The 18,043-nt window shown below is 43.9% G+C and overlaps 4 protein-coding genes across 4 annotated transcripts; 3 read left to right on the top strand and 1 right to left on the bottom strand.

The window, feature by feature from the left end:
- Positions 1 to 251: 251 nt before the first annotated feature.
- dtd2 (D-aminoacyl-tRNA deacylase 2) lies at positions 252 to 1,623 on the bottom strand. The gene is made up of 3 exons (XM_083683020.1): positions 1,383 to 1,623; positions 1,125 to 1,194; positions 252 to 866 (listed from the first exon to the last, which is right to left on the bottom strand). Exons 1-3 carry the CDS (start codon positions 1,500 to 1,502, stop codon positions 535 to 537), a joined length of 522 nt encoding a protein of 173 aa, XP_083539146.1. The 5' UTR covers positions 1,503 to 1,623; the 3' UTR covers positions 252 to 534.
- Positions 1,624 to 1,902: 279 nt separating this feature from the next.
- Positions 1,903 to 6,165, top strand: nubpl (nucleotide binding protein-like). Its single transcript, XM_083683128.1, has 11 exons — positions 1,903 to 2,069; positions 2,314 to 2,467; positions 2,702 to 2,736; positions 2,978 to 3,068; positions 3,259 to 3,298; positions 3,564 to 3,654; positions 3,867 to 3,960; positions 4,196 to 4,281; positions 4,802 to 4,922; positions 5,101 to 5,183; positions 5,670 to 6,165. The coding sequence occupies exons 1-11, from the start codon at positions 1,932 to 1,934 to the stop codon at positions 5,730 to 5,732; spliced, it is 996 nt and encodes a 331-aa protein (XP_083539254.1). The 5' UTR covers positions 1,903 to 1,931; the 3' UTR covers positions 5,733 to 6,165.
- Positions 6,166 to 6,661: 496 nt separating this feature from the next.
- LOC310813999 (transmembrane protein 272-like) lies at positions 6,662 to 9,250 on the top strand. The gene is made up of 5 exons (XM_083683207.1): positions 6,662 to 6,761; positions 7,645 to 7,683; positions 7,906 to 7,953; positions 8,076 to 8,264; positions 8,738 to 9,250. Exons 2-5 carry the CDS (start codon positions 7,665 to 7,667, stop codon positions 8,998 to 9,000), a joined length of 519 nt encoding a protein of 172 aa, XP_083539333.1. The 5' UTR covers positions 6,662 to 6,761; positions 7,645 to 7,664; the 3' UTR covers positions 9,001 to 9,250.
- A 960-nt stretch (positions 9,251 to 10,210) lies between these two features.
- On the top strand, positions 10,211 to 17,131 carry LOC310814597 (uncharacterized protein; the record flags this gene model as incomplete). The annotated part of the gene is made up of 10 exons (XM_083684093.1): positions 10,211 to 10,225; positions 10,809 to 10,866; positions 11,166 to 11,340; positions 11,467 to 11,503; positions 11,673 to 12,010; positions 12,349 to 15,790; positions 15,989 to 16,079; positions 16,193 to 16,349; positions 16,499 to 16,615; positions 17,128 to 17,131. The coding sequence occupies 10 exons, from the start codon at positions 10,211 to 10,213 to the stop codon at positions 17,129 to 17,131; spliced, it is 4,434 nt and encodes a 1,477-aa protein (XP_083540219.1).
- Between the last annotated feature and the right edge of the window lie 912 nt (positions 17,132 to 18,043).

The following is an 18,043-nucleotide window of genomic DNA, read 5'->3' as shown; positions in this document are numbered from 1 at the left end:
TTGCTAGATTGCTCTCAATCCCCACTATGTCCCCAAGATGATTTACTCATTAAATTCAACTCAATCCTATTTATCTCAACAGTATCATGTGGTTTTCTGTTGAATAAAAAAATGAAAACGAAAGTTTTCGATAGGATATCTGATAATGTGTTAAATCTATCAAACAACATTTTATTAGATATAATGAAATTGTCAAGGCTTACAACAGCTTACAATAATGCTTTAATTTTAATTATATGAACAGAATACACTAAATCAACACAACATATCAATGCAATATCAATACAATGTATCAATTCAGGAGAATTGGGATAGAAAACAACAACAATGACATGCACTAAAGAGGCCAAGCGTATGCACTATCACCTACTATAACAACCAAGTAGGTGTCAATATTATAGACAGTTTGAATCAGCTTTATGAACACAGACACACAGACACATCTTGACAATGCAATGCAATGGACCCTTTATTGTGTAAAATAAATACACTGCACATCTGTAAGAAGAGAAGTCAGCATCAGCATGATCAGGGTCAAAACTCCATCAGGTGTGTGTACGGTCCATTGGTATCAAGCTTCAGAACCTGTCTGTTCCCGTACGTTCCATGTTTGACCGTGGTGCCAGACACAGTCCCTTCACCCATACTAGACGAAGCCAGTTCCCTCTCACACAGAGAGACAAAGTTAGCATACAGCTGCAGGCCCTCTTCTTTGCCGATGTTATTGTGGTACTGCATGGCCTTCCCTTTAGCCTTGCCTCCGAGCGTAGCCTGAGGTACGATGAGGACATTCCCAGGTAGATCTAACACTGACACATACTTCCCTGAGTCAGACTCACACAGCTTTTGGTTGAGCAGAGTCGTCACTGTGGAGGGGAGTGGCGAGAGATGACATCAGCAACAGTGCTCTACCATTAATTCACACAGCCGTCAATGTCGCAATGACATCTAGAATCACAGATCACATTCTTTGGATTAATTATTAATTAATTGATTAATTAATTATGAATGGAATGAATTAATAAATGCATGAATTGAATTGAATTAATGCATTAATGGTTTGAATGAATGAATGAAATTAATGGAATAGAATGCAATGTCTGGGGAGTATGAGAGAACAGTACCCATTTTAGTGATGATATCCTCTGTGGCCCCTTTGAAGAAGCAGATGTAGATCACCATGCCCCGATCAATCTGAAAACAACATGACATGATGACACCCATGATTATGGCACTCTGATACAATGACACTTTTATAATAGGGTAGAGTAGAGTACAGTAGAGCAGAATAGAATAGAGTAGAGTAGAATGTGATGTAATAGAACAGAGCAGAGCAGAATAGAATAAAACGGAATATAGCCTGATCAATCATAGTAGCCTACCTCCACCCACTCTGCCTCGGACTCCTCTTCAGCAGGTTTCACCTGCAGCCTGGCGTGCAGACACTGTTGAAGAACTGTTCTAGCTAGCGCAGAAGCAGGACCCGCTGCCTTCTCAGTCATTGTCAGCTACCTAGCCTCCCTGTATAAAATCCACGGAAAACACACAAGAAGAACAGAATTCCTCTAACATGGGGATAATGAAGTAGAACAGCAATGGGTCCATAAACATGTGGAAGTCTCCTACCAAATTTGTACTTTTGACACTTATTTCCGGCTGGCTTCAGAACGCATGACGTAATCAAACGTCGCCAGTTCTGATAAACTTTATCAAGATCACTAGTATCAGCGACACCTGGCTGATTTACAATGTTTTCTGCTGCGAACAAAATCTCAGTATTGTTTTATTCCAAGCGATATGGATGTGGTAAACTATTTTCGAGGGGAATAACGGCCGAAAGCAGTTTATTACACGACTTGCTGCGCACCATGCGCATGCTTGACTTGCAAGAAGTGTGAGCACAACAACAAAACACAGCAGGGGAATGCAACATGGCGCACTGTTGCTACAGTAAACTGTCACGTTTATTTAAGTTAACAACTGCCAACATAAACACGACCAGTTCATTACGGATAGGAAGAGATACACAACATGCTCCTTTATGCTGTACACATTTCATACGCTGCAAGGTGGGTAGTACGATCTCATCAGATATCCCTTGCTCAAAGATGACAATTGGGTTGTCAGTTGGGTTCACCTCTCTTGACAGCTAGCCAACGTGCCACTCTCCTTTGAGTTAGCTGTCACTCATCAACGTTGCTCAAACTCGATTTCTGTCTCGTGATATATATGCATTAGCTATCTATTTCGATGTGTTGACAAACTCACTTGCTGATTGTGTGTCTGTGTCTGTGCATGTGCATGTGGCTGTAGACGTCGAGTGCAGCGGATAGGGCTCAAAAGCTGCAGGAGAGGCAGAAACAGCACATGGCTCGCAGCTTGCCCAAACAGAAGCCCATCGCAGGAGTCAAACAAGTGATTGTGGTCGCCTCTGGGAAGGGGGGTGTAGGGAAGTCGACCACTGCAGGTAGGCTGTGTGTAGCTTCTTGTGAAGAGTGTACATACATGATGGCATTACTAAGCCCGCTAGGCATCTGATTTGTGAAGCATTGAGATGATTAGCAACAGACTCGCTTTCTCGATCAGTTGTAACTATCACTCTATTCATACAGACAAATCAGAAAGGCTTGACAGATTTAGGTTATTCATAATATATCGGATTATGAGACTCCAAAACCTTTGTTTGACCTCTTGTCCACAGTGAACTTGGCCCTTGGACTCACTGCTAATGATCCGGTAAGTGTCAATCCAGTAACATTGTCATCATCGCCACCACATCTTTGTTCCCTCTCAGTCTCCATTCCATGGGAGGCTGGTGGAGATGGAAATCAGAGGACGGGCTCATTGTAATGCATGGAACGGATCATCCAATGATTCCTTATTCTTATAATGAGCTCGTCCTCCGATTTCTACCTCCGCCAGCCTCCCCTGGTCTCCATGTCCACTCACTAGCTCCTCATGTCTCCTGTCCACTCAGACTAAGACCGTAGGGATCCTGGATGCGGACATCTATGGTCCCTCTGTCCCCAAGCTGATGAACCTGAGGGGAAACCCAGAGCTGTCAGACAGTAGGTGACATCTACTAGATAGAAATGGAATGAGTTCTATTCATTCTATTGAGTTCTATTCATTCTATTTCTATGGGTGACATGTTGTAGAGTGGTGACTTGACTGTGTGATATAGCTCGTTTCCAATGATTACTAATGATTCATTGATTGATTGTATTCTAAAGTTTTGTTGTTTTTTTGTTCTTTCAGACAACCTAATGATACCACTTGTGAATTTTGGGATTCCATGGTATGAGTATGTTTTTAATCAACAATGGTGATATGACAGGAATGGAACCCAATGAAGTAGTTGAGTAGATATTAACTGTTCTGTTCCCTATTGTCTCCTATCCTTGTCTCCTCCCTCCTATCTCCTAACCTTGTCTCCTTCCTCCTGTCTCTGTCCTCTCCTGCTGTCGCTGTCTCTGTCTCCTCTCTTCCTGTCTCCTCTCTTCCTGTCTCCTCTCTTCCTGTCTCCTCTCCCCCTGTCTCTGTCCTCTCCTGTCTGTTGTCAGTATGTCCATGGGGTTCCTGGTAGAGGACGTAGCACCTATCGTATGGAGGGGTCTGATGGTGATGTCAGCCATAGAGAAGCTTCTCAGACAGGTGAGGGATACAAGTCATGTCATGTGACCCATTCATAACACCTGTGGGACCAGGTTGCATGCATTTGCCAGCTTGGATTGGCTCATTCATCCCCTCTCCAATGCAACCGTTCTCCAGGTTGTTGCTACCAATGAGAATCTGTTCTCAGTCAGTCAACTTGCCTGGTGAATTAAGTGGACAGATGAAATGCCTTTCTTTACCTGTCTCTGCAGGTGGACTGGGGACAGTTGGACTACCTGGTTATTGACATGCCCCCTGGGACAGGAGATGTCCAGCTGTCTATCACCCAGAACATCCCTATAGCAGGTGAGAGATCACACTCACTTGACATGTGTGTTTGATACCATTTCTTATTCTGTTACATGCATTACAGTGTGCCCTACCTCCACCAGCCTCCCTGGGTTTGCACATATCCCTGTAAAATAAGCAATGGGTTTTAACCCTAACCAGTAAGGTCCAGTAAGGTTGTGTGTTTACAGTATGAAGCTGTAGTTGTTGTTTTTGTTGTTGTTGTTTACATCCAGTGTACTTCCTGTTCCAGGGGCTGTCATCGTGTCCACGCCACAGGACATCGCCCTGCTGGACGCACGCAGAGGAGCAGAGATGTTCAAGAAGGTCCATGTACCTGTAAGACCTTTGGATGTGGTTATATGTGTTTAACAAGGGAGGCTGGTGAAGGTAGAAATTGGAGGAGGGGCCCATTGTAATGGAATTACACATGTTTGATACCATTGCTCATTCCATTCCATGCATTACAATGAGCCCGTCCTCCGATTTCTACCTCCACCAGCCTCCCCTCGTGTTTCAAGAATGTACTCTGCAACAATAGTACATTACAGCGTAATAGTCATTACAGCAGCGTTGTTGTTACTACATATGTATAATGAAGAGCAACGTAATGGAACTTGTGACCTAAAACCACTCCATAAACATGCGTGCGTGCGCGTGTGCATGTGCATGTGTGTACATGTACGTATGTGTGTGTGTTCCTTGAGGATGCTCCAGTGTGTGTGTGTGTGTGTGTGTGTGTGTGTGTGTGTGTGTGTGTGTGTGTGTGTGTGTGTGTGTGTGTGTGTGTGTGTGTGTGTGTGTGTGTGTGTGTGTGTGTGTGTGTGGTTTTAACCTACCTGTCTATCTCACCTCCCAGGTCCTGGGCCTGGTCCAGAACATGAGTGTGTTCCAGTGCCCCAACTGTAACCACCAGACTCACATCTTTGGGGCAGATGGAGCCAGGGAACTGGCACATACTCTGGGTGTACAGGTTTTGGGTGAGACCTATTTACAATTTAAATCATATTGCTTTGATATGTCTATAATGAAAACATATTACGATACATTTGTTATGGCATTTTTGGAGATTCATCAAGATTCTTTAACACATGTTCTCTGTCTACCCTTCTCTCCCCCTTCCTCTCCTCCCTCCACTCCTCTCCTCTCCTCCTCCAGGTGACATCCCTCTCCACCTCAACATCAGAGAGACGTCAGATAGAGGTCAGCCTGTGGTCGTGTCCTCTCCTGATAGTCCTGAAGTTAGTATAAACACAACGTCCACACACCTTTTCACATATGCACTCTCTCACACACACGCACATGCATTCACACACGCACATGCACACTATTCATACTACTATTGCTACTGCCAAATATTGTTGTTGTGATCTGCTGCTAAACACTATTCCACCGTATGTTGTTGTTTTTATCATTGTTATATTGCATTGCATTGTTGATTGTTTGATTGTTTATTGCTGCTTTATTGAGGAGCTAGCTTGCCCTAAGCATTTCATTGCATCATCTACGGCTGTACTATGTATATGATAAATACATTTTGATTAGATTTTGATTTGATTTGACTAAACTTAGTGCTCGACGTTTAAACCTCTATTGGATAATAGCCAAGATAACATTTGGTTAAGTGTGTGTGTGTGTGTGTGTGTGTGTGTGTGTGTGTGTGTGTGTGTGTGTGTGTGTGTGTGTGTGTGTGTGTGTGTGTGTGTGTGTGTGCTTATGTGTTTCAGGCTGAAGCCTACAAGAAGGTGGCGTCTGCAGTAGTCCAGCATCTAGGCGAACTCTCTGGTTGAATGACAGCTCTGACAGCCAACCAGAGGGACAAATGTACCACTACTGTATGACATCAGCTGGAACAGCAAAGAGACAGAGCACTGGACCCCCTCCTTCCTCTCCCTCACAGACACGCACAAGTTCTCAGATTTAGTTACTTATGAATGATGTGACAATAATGACATTGAGCATTCAATAGAGTGATGGACATTGAAATTCATATTGTGTGTCTTCTGTATTATCCACTGTACTCCGCACACGCACACTTGTCTGATGTGGTTACTTACCAATACATCAGAACAGTGAATACGTATTTAGTGGAGTGATATATGTTGAAATACATAATGATAATCGTAGCAACAGTGATGAATTTTACAGTAATGAGTTAGATTTTTAGCCTGCAGAAGAAATGTAAAGTCTACAACTAACCTCAATCAATGTAATATATTGTATGCCCAGAATTGAATGAATCCATAAAAGAAATACTGGTTGCTGCTTATTTTCTTATGATTGGTATAAGCATGGGCTAGAAGTGGTTTCCAGCACATCTCTTACACTCTTACAGCAGTCCATTCCTTTTCAATCTATGTGGGGGAGTGCACATTTCCACACTTCATGAACAGTGAAGTAACTCCAATATGCGTCCGTATCTGTAGCCACGGCCTTTTTGCTACTTTGTTTTGCTTTTTATAGTATTAGTATTAGTAGCGTATTTTCCTAGACTATAACTTTTACTTGAGTATATCACTATTTCACTGACGTAACAGTACTTGAGTAGAATATTTCAGTACTCTTTCCACCTCTGGCAAGGACATAACAAAATTGCTATCGGGAGGAGCCATAGCTCCAGCTCGACTTTGTTGAAAACGAAACCGATCGATTTTTCAGTTAGTGATTAGCATTTCTGATCTCTTCAGATTCGCGACTCGATTTCTAACGTTCACCAAAAAGAGCCGGTTCAAATATCACTATTTTCAGTAGTCTATTAAGTCCATCTCGACTTCATCATTTGTCTCTGACTTCTAAAGAGAACACCAAGGAGACAGCAGGTAGGAGATCATACGTACTCTCTGTATAAGTATTATTTATTGTAACTTCATCTAATGCATTTTAATCACATATCTGTATAAAGGATCAGCAATGGACACTAATGATCTTATAAAATCAGTAGCTATAATTCTCAGAAGAGCCATTTTGCAATCTGACATTGAGAAAGATATGCCTCTAACTAAGCATCACACTCTTGTTATTATCTAGGGCGTATATCAAGTACGGTATACGCTCTAGATAGAGTGCAACAACGCATTTTGGAACACAGCTATGGTTTTGCCAAACCGATAACTTTTAAGACTCCTGTACATGTGTATGGAGGAGAAACGTATAGACTGTACGCATCTGTGTGGGGAGGTCCTCAGACTTCACAGTAATTTTGTACCATCAATGACAATAATACGGTTCGTAAATCAAGGAGAGCGCATGGGAAAGGCAAAAGTTGTTGCGTCCATCGTTTGTGTCATGCCTATAAATAAGTATGTATTATTATCTTTATAGATGTGACGAATATATTTATGTGTGCTACTTAAGCCCATGTATTCTCCGTTCTAGACTTGTAAGCTATATGTTAAAGTCTGTAACATTGTATTGATTAGAATTTCTTCTTCCTATTTCTCCTTAATCTTTTTCTTTCTCCTTCTCCTTTTCCTTCTTCAGTGGGGTTTTATGGTGGTTGGCATCCAACATAATTGGTGCATTACCATCCCCTAATCCCCTGAATGAAACTGAAAGGCAGACTAATCACAAGCAGCCCTTTAGTACAGTGAATACCTGTGTAACTGGCAGACGGGGCATATTCCAAACCTCACCTCAGTCACACTGTTACATCTGAAATGTATCTTGAACTATTTTTGTCATGTGTCTCTGTCTCATATTCAGGTCTATCTGGGCGCCTCACAATGGGCTGTTGTACCAGAGGTGTGTACTCTACACATCATACATTCTGAGGCACTGTGAAACATATTGAACTGTGTATTGTAGCAATGTTGGGTAACAAGGTGTAAGGTGTGGATGTATACCAAGGGAGGCTGATGGAGGTAGAAATCGGAGGACGGGCTCATCGTAATGGATTTTTTCCATGGAATGGAATTAGGAATGGTATCAAACACGCCTGATCCGTTTTGTGTTCTGTTCCCCCAGTAAGTCTACTTCCCCTCACAGCAGTATGTGTGGCCTACATCTTCATAGGTAAGCAGAGTCCACTTTTCAAAATCAATATTTTACATGTGTACGTTACATATCAGGCCACAAACATCCTCTCACATCTCCTCTACAGTACCTCCTCCTCCTCATCCTCTTCTAATCTCCAGGTTTTGTGTACAATAATACATGCCCTGTCCAGCCCCTCATCTCTGTCTACCTGGGGCTGTTTGGATTTTTGGGCCTGGTCATTGTGTTGCTGGTCTGCTTTATAGAATGTGGGTCCCAAAGCACCTTGTCAAAGTCAACAGCTGCTGCGATCTGTGCAACGACCATTCTACTCTGCTGGTTCGGCTATGGTGAGAGAAGCCCCGAGGATAATGTGTCCTTATTTGAATACCTCTAGAATCCTTCCCTCCTTCCTTCCTTCCTTCCTTCCTTCCTTCCTTCCTTCATCCCTTCCCTCCTGGAGGTCATCAATGATCTGAACAGTAGAAATTTCTTCTTTTTTTTTCATCCTGTTGCTTTCACCACTCCAGAACTGGTCAGTATTCAAATCAGAGTTTATTTGTCATATACACAGGATACAAGATGTAAACAGTGCAATACAATGCTTACTTATTGAAATTATGATCAAAGCAAAGACCAAAGGAATGATGTAAGGAATGAAAAACATATTCCTAATGTATTTGAGCAGGAACATGTCACTGTATTCAGCCAATAATCTGGCATGGCGTGTGTCTTAATCCAATGGTCATTTTACAGGATGTGTATGTGATTGTACATACAATTGCATACCTACATACGTAATTCCCCTCTGTTTTGTCTCCAGGTCATTATCTCATCTACTCTGTGTATCCACCCAACTATATTCAGACCCCAACCAACGGGACCTCTGACCAGACCCTCACTGATCCAACCTTCTGCAACAAAACCCTCTACCTGTTTGCATTCTCTACCTCCCTTCTCTGGGACATTGGGGTTGGTGTAGCACTGTTAGGGTTTGGCTGCATGGTCTGTTGTAAGTGTATATGTATGTGTGGTGAGGATGAAGGCCAGCATTTGGTAGTGTCTAGAAGACGCAGGAGACGCTAAAGACCTCTTCACAGTTCTTGTACAGTTCCTCCACTCTGTACAGTTCCTCTACTGTAAATAATAATACATTTAAAAATAATAGCATTGTGACTGCCAATGGCCCCTGGTCCTAGCATAGATTTTTTCTTATGATGACTGATGTATAGATGATTCACTTACTTTTGACAAATGTACTTGTTGTAAGTCGCTTTGGATAAAAGCGTCAGCTAAATGTAAAAAATGTAAATGTAAATAAACCAGATATGAAACATAAAACAGATATGTGTATAACTCAACCTCTGTGACGTTTGTATAAGTTTTTTGTTTATTTTTTCTATTTTAATTTCTTGTCCTCCACCATGAAATCGGGGAGGGGACTATGGATCGGTCTCTGTCTGTTCGTATGCCACAAAATTCTGTCCGTTCGTTTGTCACACGCTTTATCTCCAAGAGCACTGCGACAATTTTGACGAATGATGCGTCTTGCCATACGGAGGCAGCATTTACAAAACTACACTGTTTGGCCCAATTTGACAAAACTTGGGTGAATGATGCGTCTTGTTATAGAGATTGTTAGAAGTTTCGAGGTTAAATTGATTCCTCTCGTGATGGTGCGATTGATGTGATATCATTAAAAACGTAATAATACGGTGCAAAGAGGAAAGCGCACCCCAGACCGCAACTTTTTGGCCTATTTACTCTTTTCAAATAATACTGTCAAATCCTTGTAAATTAATCAAATAGGCCAAAGCATTGAAAGCTCTGGTAACTTTTTTCCCTGGACTTCAAATAAACGCAAAGCTGTAAGAAGCCAGACTGATAATTAATTAAATAAGCACTCTACATTCCATTAAGTTTTCAGTCATGGCACGAGGCGACATCTTTCGTGGGGGAGAACATGTTTACTGGGCACTTTTTTTCTTAACCTGTGTGTTTGGTTATGGACATTGTTAAATATGCATTTTTAACATATAATCCAATTGTTGTAGATGTTTGTACTGACGCGACAGGAGTTGTTGGACAATTTTATAACGAGTCCTCTTGTGCCCCAAGTAGTACAGAAATACAGTGTTTCAAAACGCCTATGACGTCACGCGTAATGTACCATGACGTAATATAGTAGGCCACTATAAAAGCCACGGTGCCTCTCGTCATTAATCACAACTTGGACACAACTTGGAGGACATCTCATCTCACCGCTGAAAACAAGGACGAGGAAACTAGAGGGAATATGGATGAAGAAAAGGTAAGGGACTTGACATATATTTGAAAGCACTGTTAAGAGCAGTATAGTACTGTATAATAGCTCCGTCGAGCAATAGCCTACTGTTTATAGCACTGTCAAGAAGGGCAGTATAGTATAGCATCTTCAACAGCCATAGTTGGCCTATATGCTGAATATAGGCTTATTATTATCCTGGGTGCATTTTGCCGCTTTTTCGATAGAAAAATTCATAATTCATTTTGATGGTGAGATATGATGATGAAATAATCTACTTTTACTAACATGGACTGATAAAGAGGAAACTTACCTTAACATCTTGTAACCTATCTATGTAGAAGTACTTCAATTTAAATCATCATGTCATTCAGGGATTGAAGGATGGACCCCAAGAGAAAGGGGTGGAGGAGGTGAAGGAGAAGCCAGTGGCTTTGCCAAAGAAGGAGAGGAAGGAAAAGAGGGGCACGGTACGATTACTAAAACTGACCCCTTCCTGCATCCTTGTAACACTTAACCTCTGCGGTTGGGTCAGATCATGTGATTTAACTCTTATATTAGATTGTGTGTCCTGACTATAATGTGAGATCTGAACTCTGTTGTGTTGCAGGTCAAGAGGAATAGTGGTAAGAGGGCCTCGGCTGAGAAGAGCAGCAACACTGATGCAGGTCAGAGGGTTTTCTGTTGTTACATGACTGCTCCCTGTAGAGTCCAGATTGATTATTTGAAGACTTTGAGAAAGAAAAAATCTCTTTTATTTCATTAAACATCCAATCATAGGCAATGATACATCATTCCAATATCCACATACTAGCATATCATTTTGAATGCATGGCCTGGAAATGCCTCCATAGTGGTATGTTAGTGGGAATATTGTAACACAACCATTGATTGTCTCTATGTACTCCAGACTATATTTCATAGGTGCCAATAAAACCCCTGGTTTCTCTCTGTTTGGTTCTTTTAGCTCCTTCTGTGGCGTCCTCCTCATCTGGAGTGAAGGACAAGTATGAGGACAGAGCAGCAGTGATCAAGCTGCTGGCGGAGGAAGGTCTGAGGAGGGTTGGTGCCCTCTCAAATACCAAGATCGATCAGGACTGCTTCCCCATCCTGATCAACTTTCTGAAAGGTCTCACTGATAAGTAAGTATTATGTTCTCTACTGTATCTATGCTCCCAATGTTTCAATAGCACATCCTGTGCATAAACAGTACAAGAAGTGTGAGCGAAGACCAAACAACTTGTAATGTTCACTTGTTTCTCTATCAGGCAGTGGAGGGTGATCCATGACGGCATGAGAGACCCTGTGAGTTTACCTGTCAACATTTGATGTGTTATTGTTTGACTTCATACTAACCAGGCATACCAGTCATTGTTTGTGTTGAATGTCTGTTAGTTAAACAGTGAATCTAAACACCTCACCTCACATCACAGCCTCACAAATTAATTCTTCACTCTCTTTTGAATGAACACAGGTGAACAAGGCGAAGTTTGATGTAATGTGCCGGAAGTTGGTGAAACTGATCGCCAACACAGCCACCGAGGTTCTCCTCCCGACTCTACAGCGGGTCATAGAGCTGAATGAGGCCAGGGATGCTGCAGCCTCTCAGAGTGGATCAACACTCTTCTCCATCTCATCTCTGGACGAGAAGAAGGAGCTCTCTAAGAGGCGCAGCAAAGCCAAGTCCACCTGCAGCCAGCGGGTGAAGACCCCCAACCCCTCAGCCACTGAATGGGAGCAGGAATCAACAGAGGAACTGAGGAAGCCGGCCAGCGAGGCCCACATGCCAACTCCAGGGTTTTCCTCAGGGAGGTATGTTATGATCACAGCCACGCCTTGAAATAATTACAATTATGACCATAACATAACAAATCACTTAAATCAATTAAAAGTAACCCTTAATGTTTGTTCCACAGAAAAGTGTTACAGACTTTATCAACTGCTGATTTTACAATTATTCTTTTGTGATTAAAAGTTTTGACCATAGATAAATAGACATAATACCATCAATAAGCAGAAGAATTTACAACATGCTGTAAGATAACAATTCCTCAGATGTGAGCGATCAATGTGATAACTCTTATGCCCCTCAGGGATTGATAAAGTTGTATTCAATTGAACTGAATGGAATATTTGTGTTTGTTTTGAAGTTCCCAGACCTCGCTGCAGCGTGCCTACGGAGGAGCGCCCCCCCTGGATGACCCACTCCGAGTCCTCTTTGGGATCACTGAGGACACCATCCTCCAATCACTGGGCTCCAGCTCCTCTAGCTCATCTGACTGGACCAGAGCTGTGGTTAGAGACGTACTAAAGCAGGTGAACTCTGACGTCTCCTTGATAATATCACTATCAAGCTCAGGTAAGTCCACCCCGATAGCCTGCGATAGGGACAGCTCCATGGACGCGGCTAAGAAGATGATGCACGTGGTGTCCACCAAGCTCCAGGAGTTTGGGATCACCGGAGAATTGGTACCAAAGGTCAAGGTCACGACCTCTAAGGCGGACCTCGGGCCGATGACGGCCAACGTGATGACTGCTATCGTGGAGACGGTGGAGTCATGTAGCACAGATGATCAGGGGGGCATGCAGGGAGCGGCTTACATGCTCAGACAATTGGCTGAGAAAATCAAGACGATCAGCTCTTGTCATTCTGATCAGGAGGGGTCCTCTGCTAGAGCAGAGCACAGACGTGTGTCCTCCTCTGGCGTTGTGGGACAACACCTTGGTGTTATTACTAGTGAGGAGTTTCATTCCAAAGCCACCAAGGCCGTGGGTGCGATTCTGTGGAGGAATATCGACTGTTGTTCACCCTCCTCTAGTGATGTCACTGGCCAGGCCAACATGGCCGCCGCAATGACCACCTCCCCCACTCCTAGTGATGTAGACTCAAAGGCGTCCCACGTCATTGACGCCTTTGTGTCTGATGTTCAAGACATAATTCAGACCACCGATTTAGATGCGTCTATTGCAAATGATAATAAGGTCTTCTCTGCTACCCGTAAGATGTTTGTAAATATGCAGAGGAAATTGGCTGGGTTATTCACGAGAGAGTTGGTCACAAGTGGGAAGGCCTCAGCTTCATCTGATGGAGCGGAACCAACTCTGGAATTGCTAGACATCAGTGATGAGGAACTTGCCTCCATTCATAGTCCTGGTAGTCAGAGCTCCACATCCCTGAGGTCCGGGAGAGTCTCTCAGGCCAGCAGCTATGACCCTGTCACCAAGGAAGTCCTTGGTGAACTTGCAGCCACATTCAGAACTGAAGTGGCGAGGATAGAGTCCTCATTCTCTGTCGGGACGAAGTCCTCTATTGAGTCCCTAGCGGCTGGTATGTTTGTGGAAGGCATCATTTCTGGACTGGAGGATTATACAACAACAAAATCCCCCTCCCTCCATGATGACATGTATCTAGAGGATTTAGAGGATGTTTTTCCCCTGGTCAGCCGTTCTAGCTTAGACAGACTGTCTAATGAGGATACTAGGTGTGAGGCCACCAAGGCTGTTAGTGAGTGGCTGCTGAAGTCTGCCATCAGTATATCAGTCCCATGCAGTCTACCCAGCTGCATAGATATAGATACGGAGGCCTCTAGTATTATTGACGAGTTTGTGGTAGACATGCGGTCTATCACTCACTCAGCTGAGCCTGATGTCTCGAAGAACACATCTCTGCCTGTTGCCCTGAATCTAGTTCAGAGGCTTCAGAGAAGGCTGGGAGCGTTTTATGCACGGCTCAAGAGCAAACTGCCCTCAGACCATGCGAGATCTATCCGTGGACCTGCTCTGAAACAAGTGTCACGGGAGTCTTGCCAGAGTGAGCCTCTGCTGTCAACAACTGTCTCGACAGATGTAGTACCGCTGCGTAGAGGTCAGAGTGAAAGCTCTCGACCAATGGTGGCTCTCCGAGGCTCTGGGGTGAGCCAGCTTGAACTCGACCACAGCACCAAAGAGGTTCTGAGCGAGATTCTGGTCTTTTATAAGACACAGGACGAGCAGACAGACTCAGCTGAAATGAGGGCATCTGATGAGTCCCTCGCTGCCTGTGACTTTGTGGAGGAAGTATTGGCATGGTTAAAGGAGTACTCTGTCTCCTCACCACCATCAGCACAGAGTTTATGTGTGTCTCCCATGGCAGTTGTTAGTGGACTGTCAAATGAGAACTTTCAGAGGCAGGCCACTGAGAACGTGAGAGACGTTCTCATGGAATCAGTGCAGGACACCACCTCCTCTATGCCACCTGTCAGTGCTGACTCTTCAGCATTAGACCTTGTCGGCACATTTGTGAACGGCGTTAAGAGCCTGTTCCAGGGCGAGGAGTCCTCACCCAGTCCCAGTGTGCTGCCTACATTTTCTGTGCTCCTCAGGGGAAGTGTGGGAGGTTCCGAAGCCTCTGAGGTGTCACTGGCTAGTAGGTTCAGTGCTGATGAAGTGTCAGAAGTGAGACTGTGGTCTACAGCACAGACCATCTATAGAGATCTACAGAGGAAACTGAGGGAGTTCTTTACTCAGAGAGAGAAGCAAGCTGCTGAGCAAAGTGCATCCATGGCTAAGGCTAGAGACAGCATTAGCCAGGTCTTGGTCGCCATTCAAGGTGACATGGTGGCAAGGTCAGAGGAAATGGAGACCTCAGTCGAGCTAAGGCATTGGCACAGTGCTGTAGGATCTCTGCTAGAGAAAGTAGAGATGGTGGGTAGTGAGGGTAGTCTCGCTAAGGGATGGAAGCTAAGGGATGGAGCTTCGTGTCAGGGTGGTGAGGAGGAGCTGGCAGCTACAGAGCCACTCAGGGCCGCCTCCTCTCAGTCCACAACCTCTACCAAAAACTCAAGGTCAATGTCAAAGTCCATGTTTGATTATGTGTCTTTGACTCTCCCTGGAACTCCATCTCCCACTGAGCTTCCAGTAGAATGTAGTTTCCCCATACTTAGAAGCACAACCATCAATGACAGCTCCGATGAGACTGTTCCGGAGGATTCAGGATTCATTCCCAAACAGCTGATGGTCGATGTGGTGAGCATAATGATGGACCACATGGACCCGGCGATTCTCCAAGAGGTCACCTCTCCCAACGCCAACCTCAGCAGACTGGAGGAGCTGCTGTCCCAGGGGAAGATCCGCACCCTGACCAACGCCCTTGTCGACAAACTCCAGGGGCTGATGTCTCTGCACAGCAGTCTTTCAGTGGTTGTTGGGAAGAGTGTGTCGGACAGTGTTCTGTCCAAACTGACCCGGACAGACAAGCATGCGATGTTGTGCTCTGAGGTGGTCTATATCTTTGCGGAGGAGTCGGTGAAGCGTTTGCTTCTTCCCTTGATAGTCCCTCCCTCATCATGGAGCATGGAGGAAGAAGCCTCCAACAGCGAAGCCCCGACCAGAGTCTCCAGCCCCAAGAGCCTGCTGTCCAACAGCTCTTCACTGATTTACAATGAGACAGTGAATCTGTTCTCCAGGGTCATGGTCCACCAGGTGATGGACACCCTGTCAAGGGGATCCAGTACTAGACCAGTCTCTACAGCCTCACTCACACAGCCTCAGAGTGATGCTACTGGGCAGAAGAAGAAAGGGAAATGCGGATTTCTTTCAAGGTTGAAGAGCAAGGTAAAACAGAAATATACAGCAAATGTATAAGAATGCCACATTCCATATAGGAAATGTAATGTTACCAGTTTATAAAACAGCAAACACCAAACAGCAGTCAAACTGTGCATAATGTTGTTGTAGGAATAAAGGAGTTTTAAGAGTTACATTTACAGATATGTTCTGCCATTGATTCTTCTTCTGTAACAACTAATGTAGTGCTCCAAGAAGAGCAAACAGACTGGTGTCCAGCCTCCAGCCCCAGGACAGGAGGACATCAAGGTTGTCCATGACAACGGACACAGCATAGGTAAGTCACGTATCGAACACATGGACTAAGGACATAATAACCAAACTAATAAAGTATTCTATTCTGTAGCTATAGGCCTAGTTAAGCTCATACAAACTCTCTCCTCTCTCTAGCGCCCAGCACCGTGCTCACAGCTGTGACGACTCCCCATAAGGAGAGTGGAGCTTCTAAGACACAGAAGCGTTCCCTCCTCAAGAGGATGCTCACAGCTGCAAGCAGACTTGGCCTGTGCTGCTGTTCACGCAAAAAACACTCATCCAACAACCCCCAGTAACCGTCATTCACTCAATAAAAGATCATTGCATTCCATTCCTTTTGATTGTGTATTTTTCATATCTTATGAACTTGTTATGCTGAGGATTGTGTAACTAGATAAGTGATCTTCAAAAAATCATAACTAGAGACAACTCTGATTACAGCAACAAATATAGTAGCAAAGCATGTTTACAGCTAAGCCTGAACGAACCCAAGCACCTCAGAGATGGGCCTGAAGGGGAACCGGGAGACACTGGAGGTCAGGTGCATGCTGGGAACAGGTGAGTTCATGCTGGCACGATGATCAAGCGGGAGGGGCAGCTTCAAAGGTGTAGCCTTTTACATTTTTATTTATTTTTTATGGTGTAATGATACAAGAGATTACATGATAAGGCCAACATAAATGAACCTTGTTCAGTTTAATGACCCTGTATTTCTCTTCCTCTTTGTGACTTCAATCTTGACTCAACAGAGTTCAGCATTTGCTTTGGTCTCTGATCAAAAACAGAACACTTAGGACACAGCAGGTAGGAGATCATTTTTGCTGTCTTTATACTTATCCTCTCCCTTCCACTGCATTTAAATAACATACAGCTTACATCTGATCTTTATAGTGCAGTATAAAGCATCAGTAATGAACAGTAATGATATTGTGGTGGTTAAGGAAATCAGTGCAATTATCAAACAATAGCTATTTTGGAGTTATTCGCAAAATCAAAATCATCCATTCTCATCTGACATTTTTAGAAAGACCATGCTTCTAAGTAGGCATCACACTCTTCTTGTGCTCTAGCTGATGCTTTTAAAACATCGCCATATTACCTGCACATTTGGTGTTTTTTATCAGGACTCTCTGTCTCATATTTAGGTCTATCTGGGCACCCCACAATGGGCTGGCGTACCAGAGGTGTGTACTCTACACATCATACATTCTGAGGCATTGTGAAACATTTTGAACTGTGTATTGTAACAATGTTGGGTGACAAGGTGTAAGGTGTGGATGTATACAAGGAATCTAAATAGATTATTATTATCAATAATACGTTGTATGTTCTATTCCCCCCAGCATGTCTGCTTGTCCTCAGTGGAGCAGTGTGTGTGGTCTTCATTGCCGTAGGTAAGCAAAGTTAATACTGTATCTGATATCCAGTGCCCTGCGTAATCCATACTTTTGGAGTGTAGAGCCAAAAGAAGAACACATGCTTCACTGTTCCATTACTTACACAGGGCACTGTATATTGTATGTCCTGTTAATAAAACTGATTGCGTTCCAACTTGTGTCCTTCGCACCACATCACTATTTTAGCCTGCTAAGCTAAAGTCCCAGGCAAGGTAACTATTCAAGCCAGCTTGGATTGTAAACCACCTAAAGCTGCAACAATCCTCGCAAAACTCCTCTACCTCCTCCTTATCCTCCAGGTGCTGTGTACGCTGACGACTGCCCAGCCCTGCCCTTCATCCCTGTCTACCTCCTCACATCTGGATCTTTGGGCCTGATCCTTGTCCTAGTGTTGATATTTGAGTGTGAAGGCTGCTGCTGCCAGTGTATAACCATTTTGCTCTGGATAGCAGTCATCATTCTGTTCTTCCTGGGTGAGAGAGACATCCCTGACCCAGACCTATGTGCTCCTGAACATAACCCAGGGGAGGCTGGTAGAGGTAGAAATCAGAGGACGGGCTCAATGCAATGCATGAAGTGGAATAAGGAA

The sequence above is a fragment of the Argentina silus genome, assembly GCF_951799395.1.
Source record: "Argentina silus genome assembly, chromosome: 13".
In the NCBI taxonomy this organism is placed as follows: domain Eukaryota; kingdom Metazoa; phylum Chordata; class Actinopteri; order Argentiniformes; family Argentinidae; genus Argentina; species Argentina silus.
The sequence above is the reverse complement of the archived record's forward strand: the minus strand, read 5'-3'. Positions and strand labels throughout refer to the sequence as shown.

What these genes read in the sequence shown, in the direction of transcription:
- dtd2 (XM_083683020.1), bottom strand. Translation starts at nt 1,502, where the DNA reads ATGACTGAGAAGGCAGCGGGTCCTGCTTCTGCGCTAGCTAGAACAGTT. An exon ending in CCGAGGCAGAGTGGGTGGAG is followed by an intron (nt 1,195 to 1,382) that starts GTAGGCTACTAT and finishes TGTTGTTTTCAG; the next exon opens with ATTGATCGGGGCATGGTGAT. An exon ending in GGATATCATCACTAAAATGG is followed by an intron (nt 867 to 1,124) that starts GTACTGTTCTCT and finishes TCCCCTCCACAG; the next exon opens with TGACGACTCTGCTCAACCAA.
- nubpl (XM_083683128.1), top strand. Translation starts at nt 1,932, where the DNA reads ATGGCGCACTGTTGCTACAGTAAACTGTCACGTTTATTTAAGTTAACA. An exon ending in TAGAGAAGCTTCTCAGACAG is followed by an intron (nt 3,655 to 3,866) that starts GTGAGGGATACA and finishes CTGTCTCTGCAG; the next exon opens with GTGGACTGGGGACAGTTGGA. An exon ending in TCAAGAAGGTCCATGTACCT is followed by an intron (nt 4,282 to 4,801) that starts GTAAGACCTTTG and finishes CTCACCTCCCAG; the next exon opens with GTCCTGGGCCTGGTCCAGAA.
- LOC310813999 (XM_083683207.1), top strand. An exon ending in TGTGGCCTACATCTTCATAG is followed by an intron (nt 7,954 to 8,075) that starts GTAAGCAGAGTC and finishes TCTAATCTCCAG; the next exon opens with GTTTTGTGTACAATAATACA. An exon ending in ACTCTGCTGGTTCGGCTATG is followed by an intron (nt 8,265 to 8,737) that starts GTGAGAGAAGCC and finishes TTTTGTCTCCAG; the next exon opens with GTCATTATCTCATCTACTCT.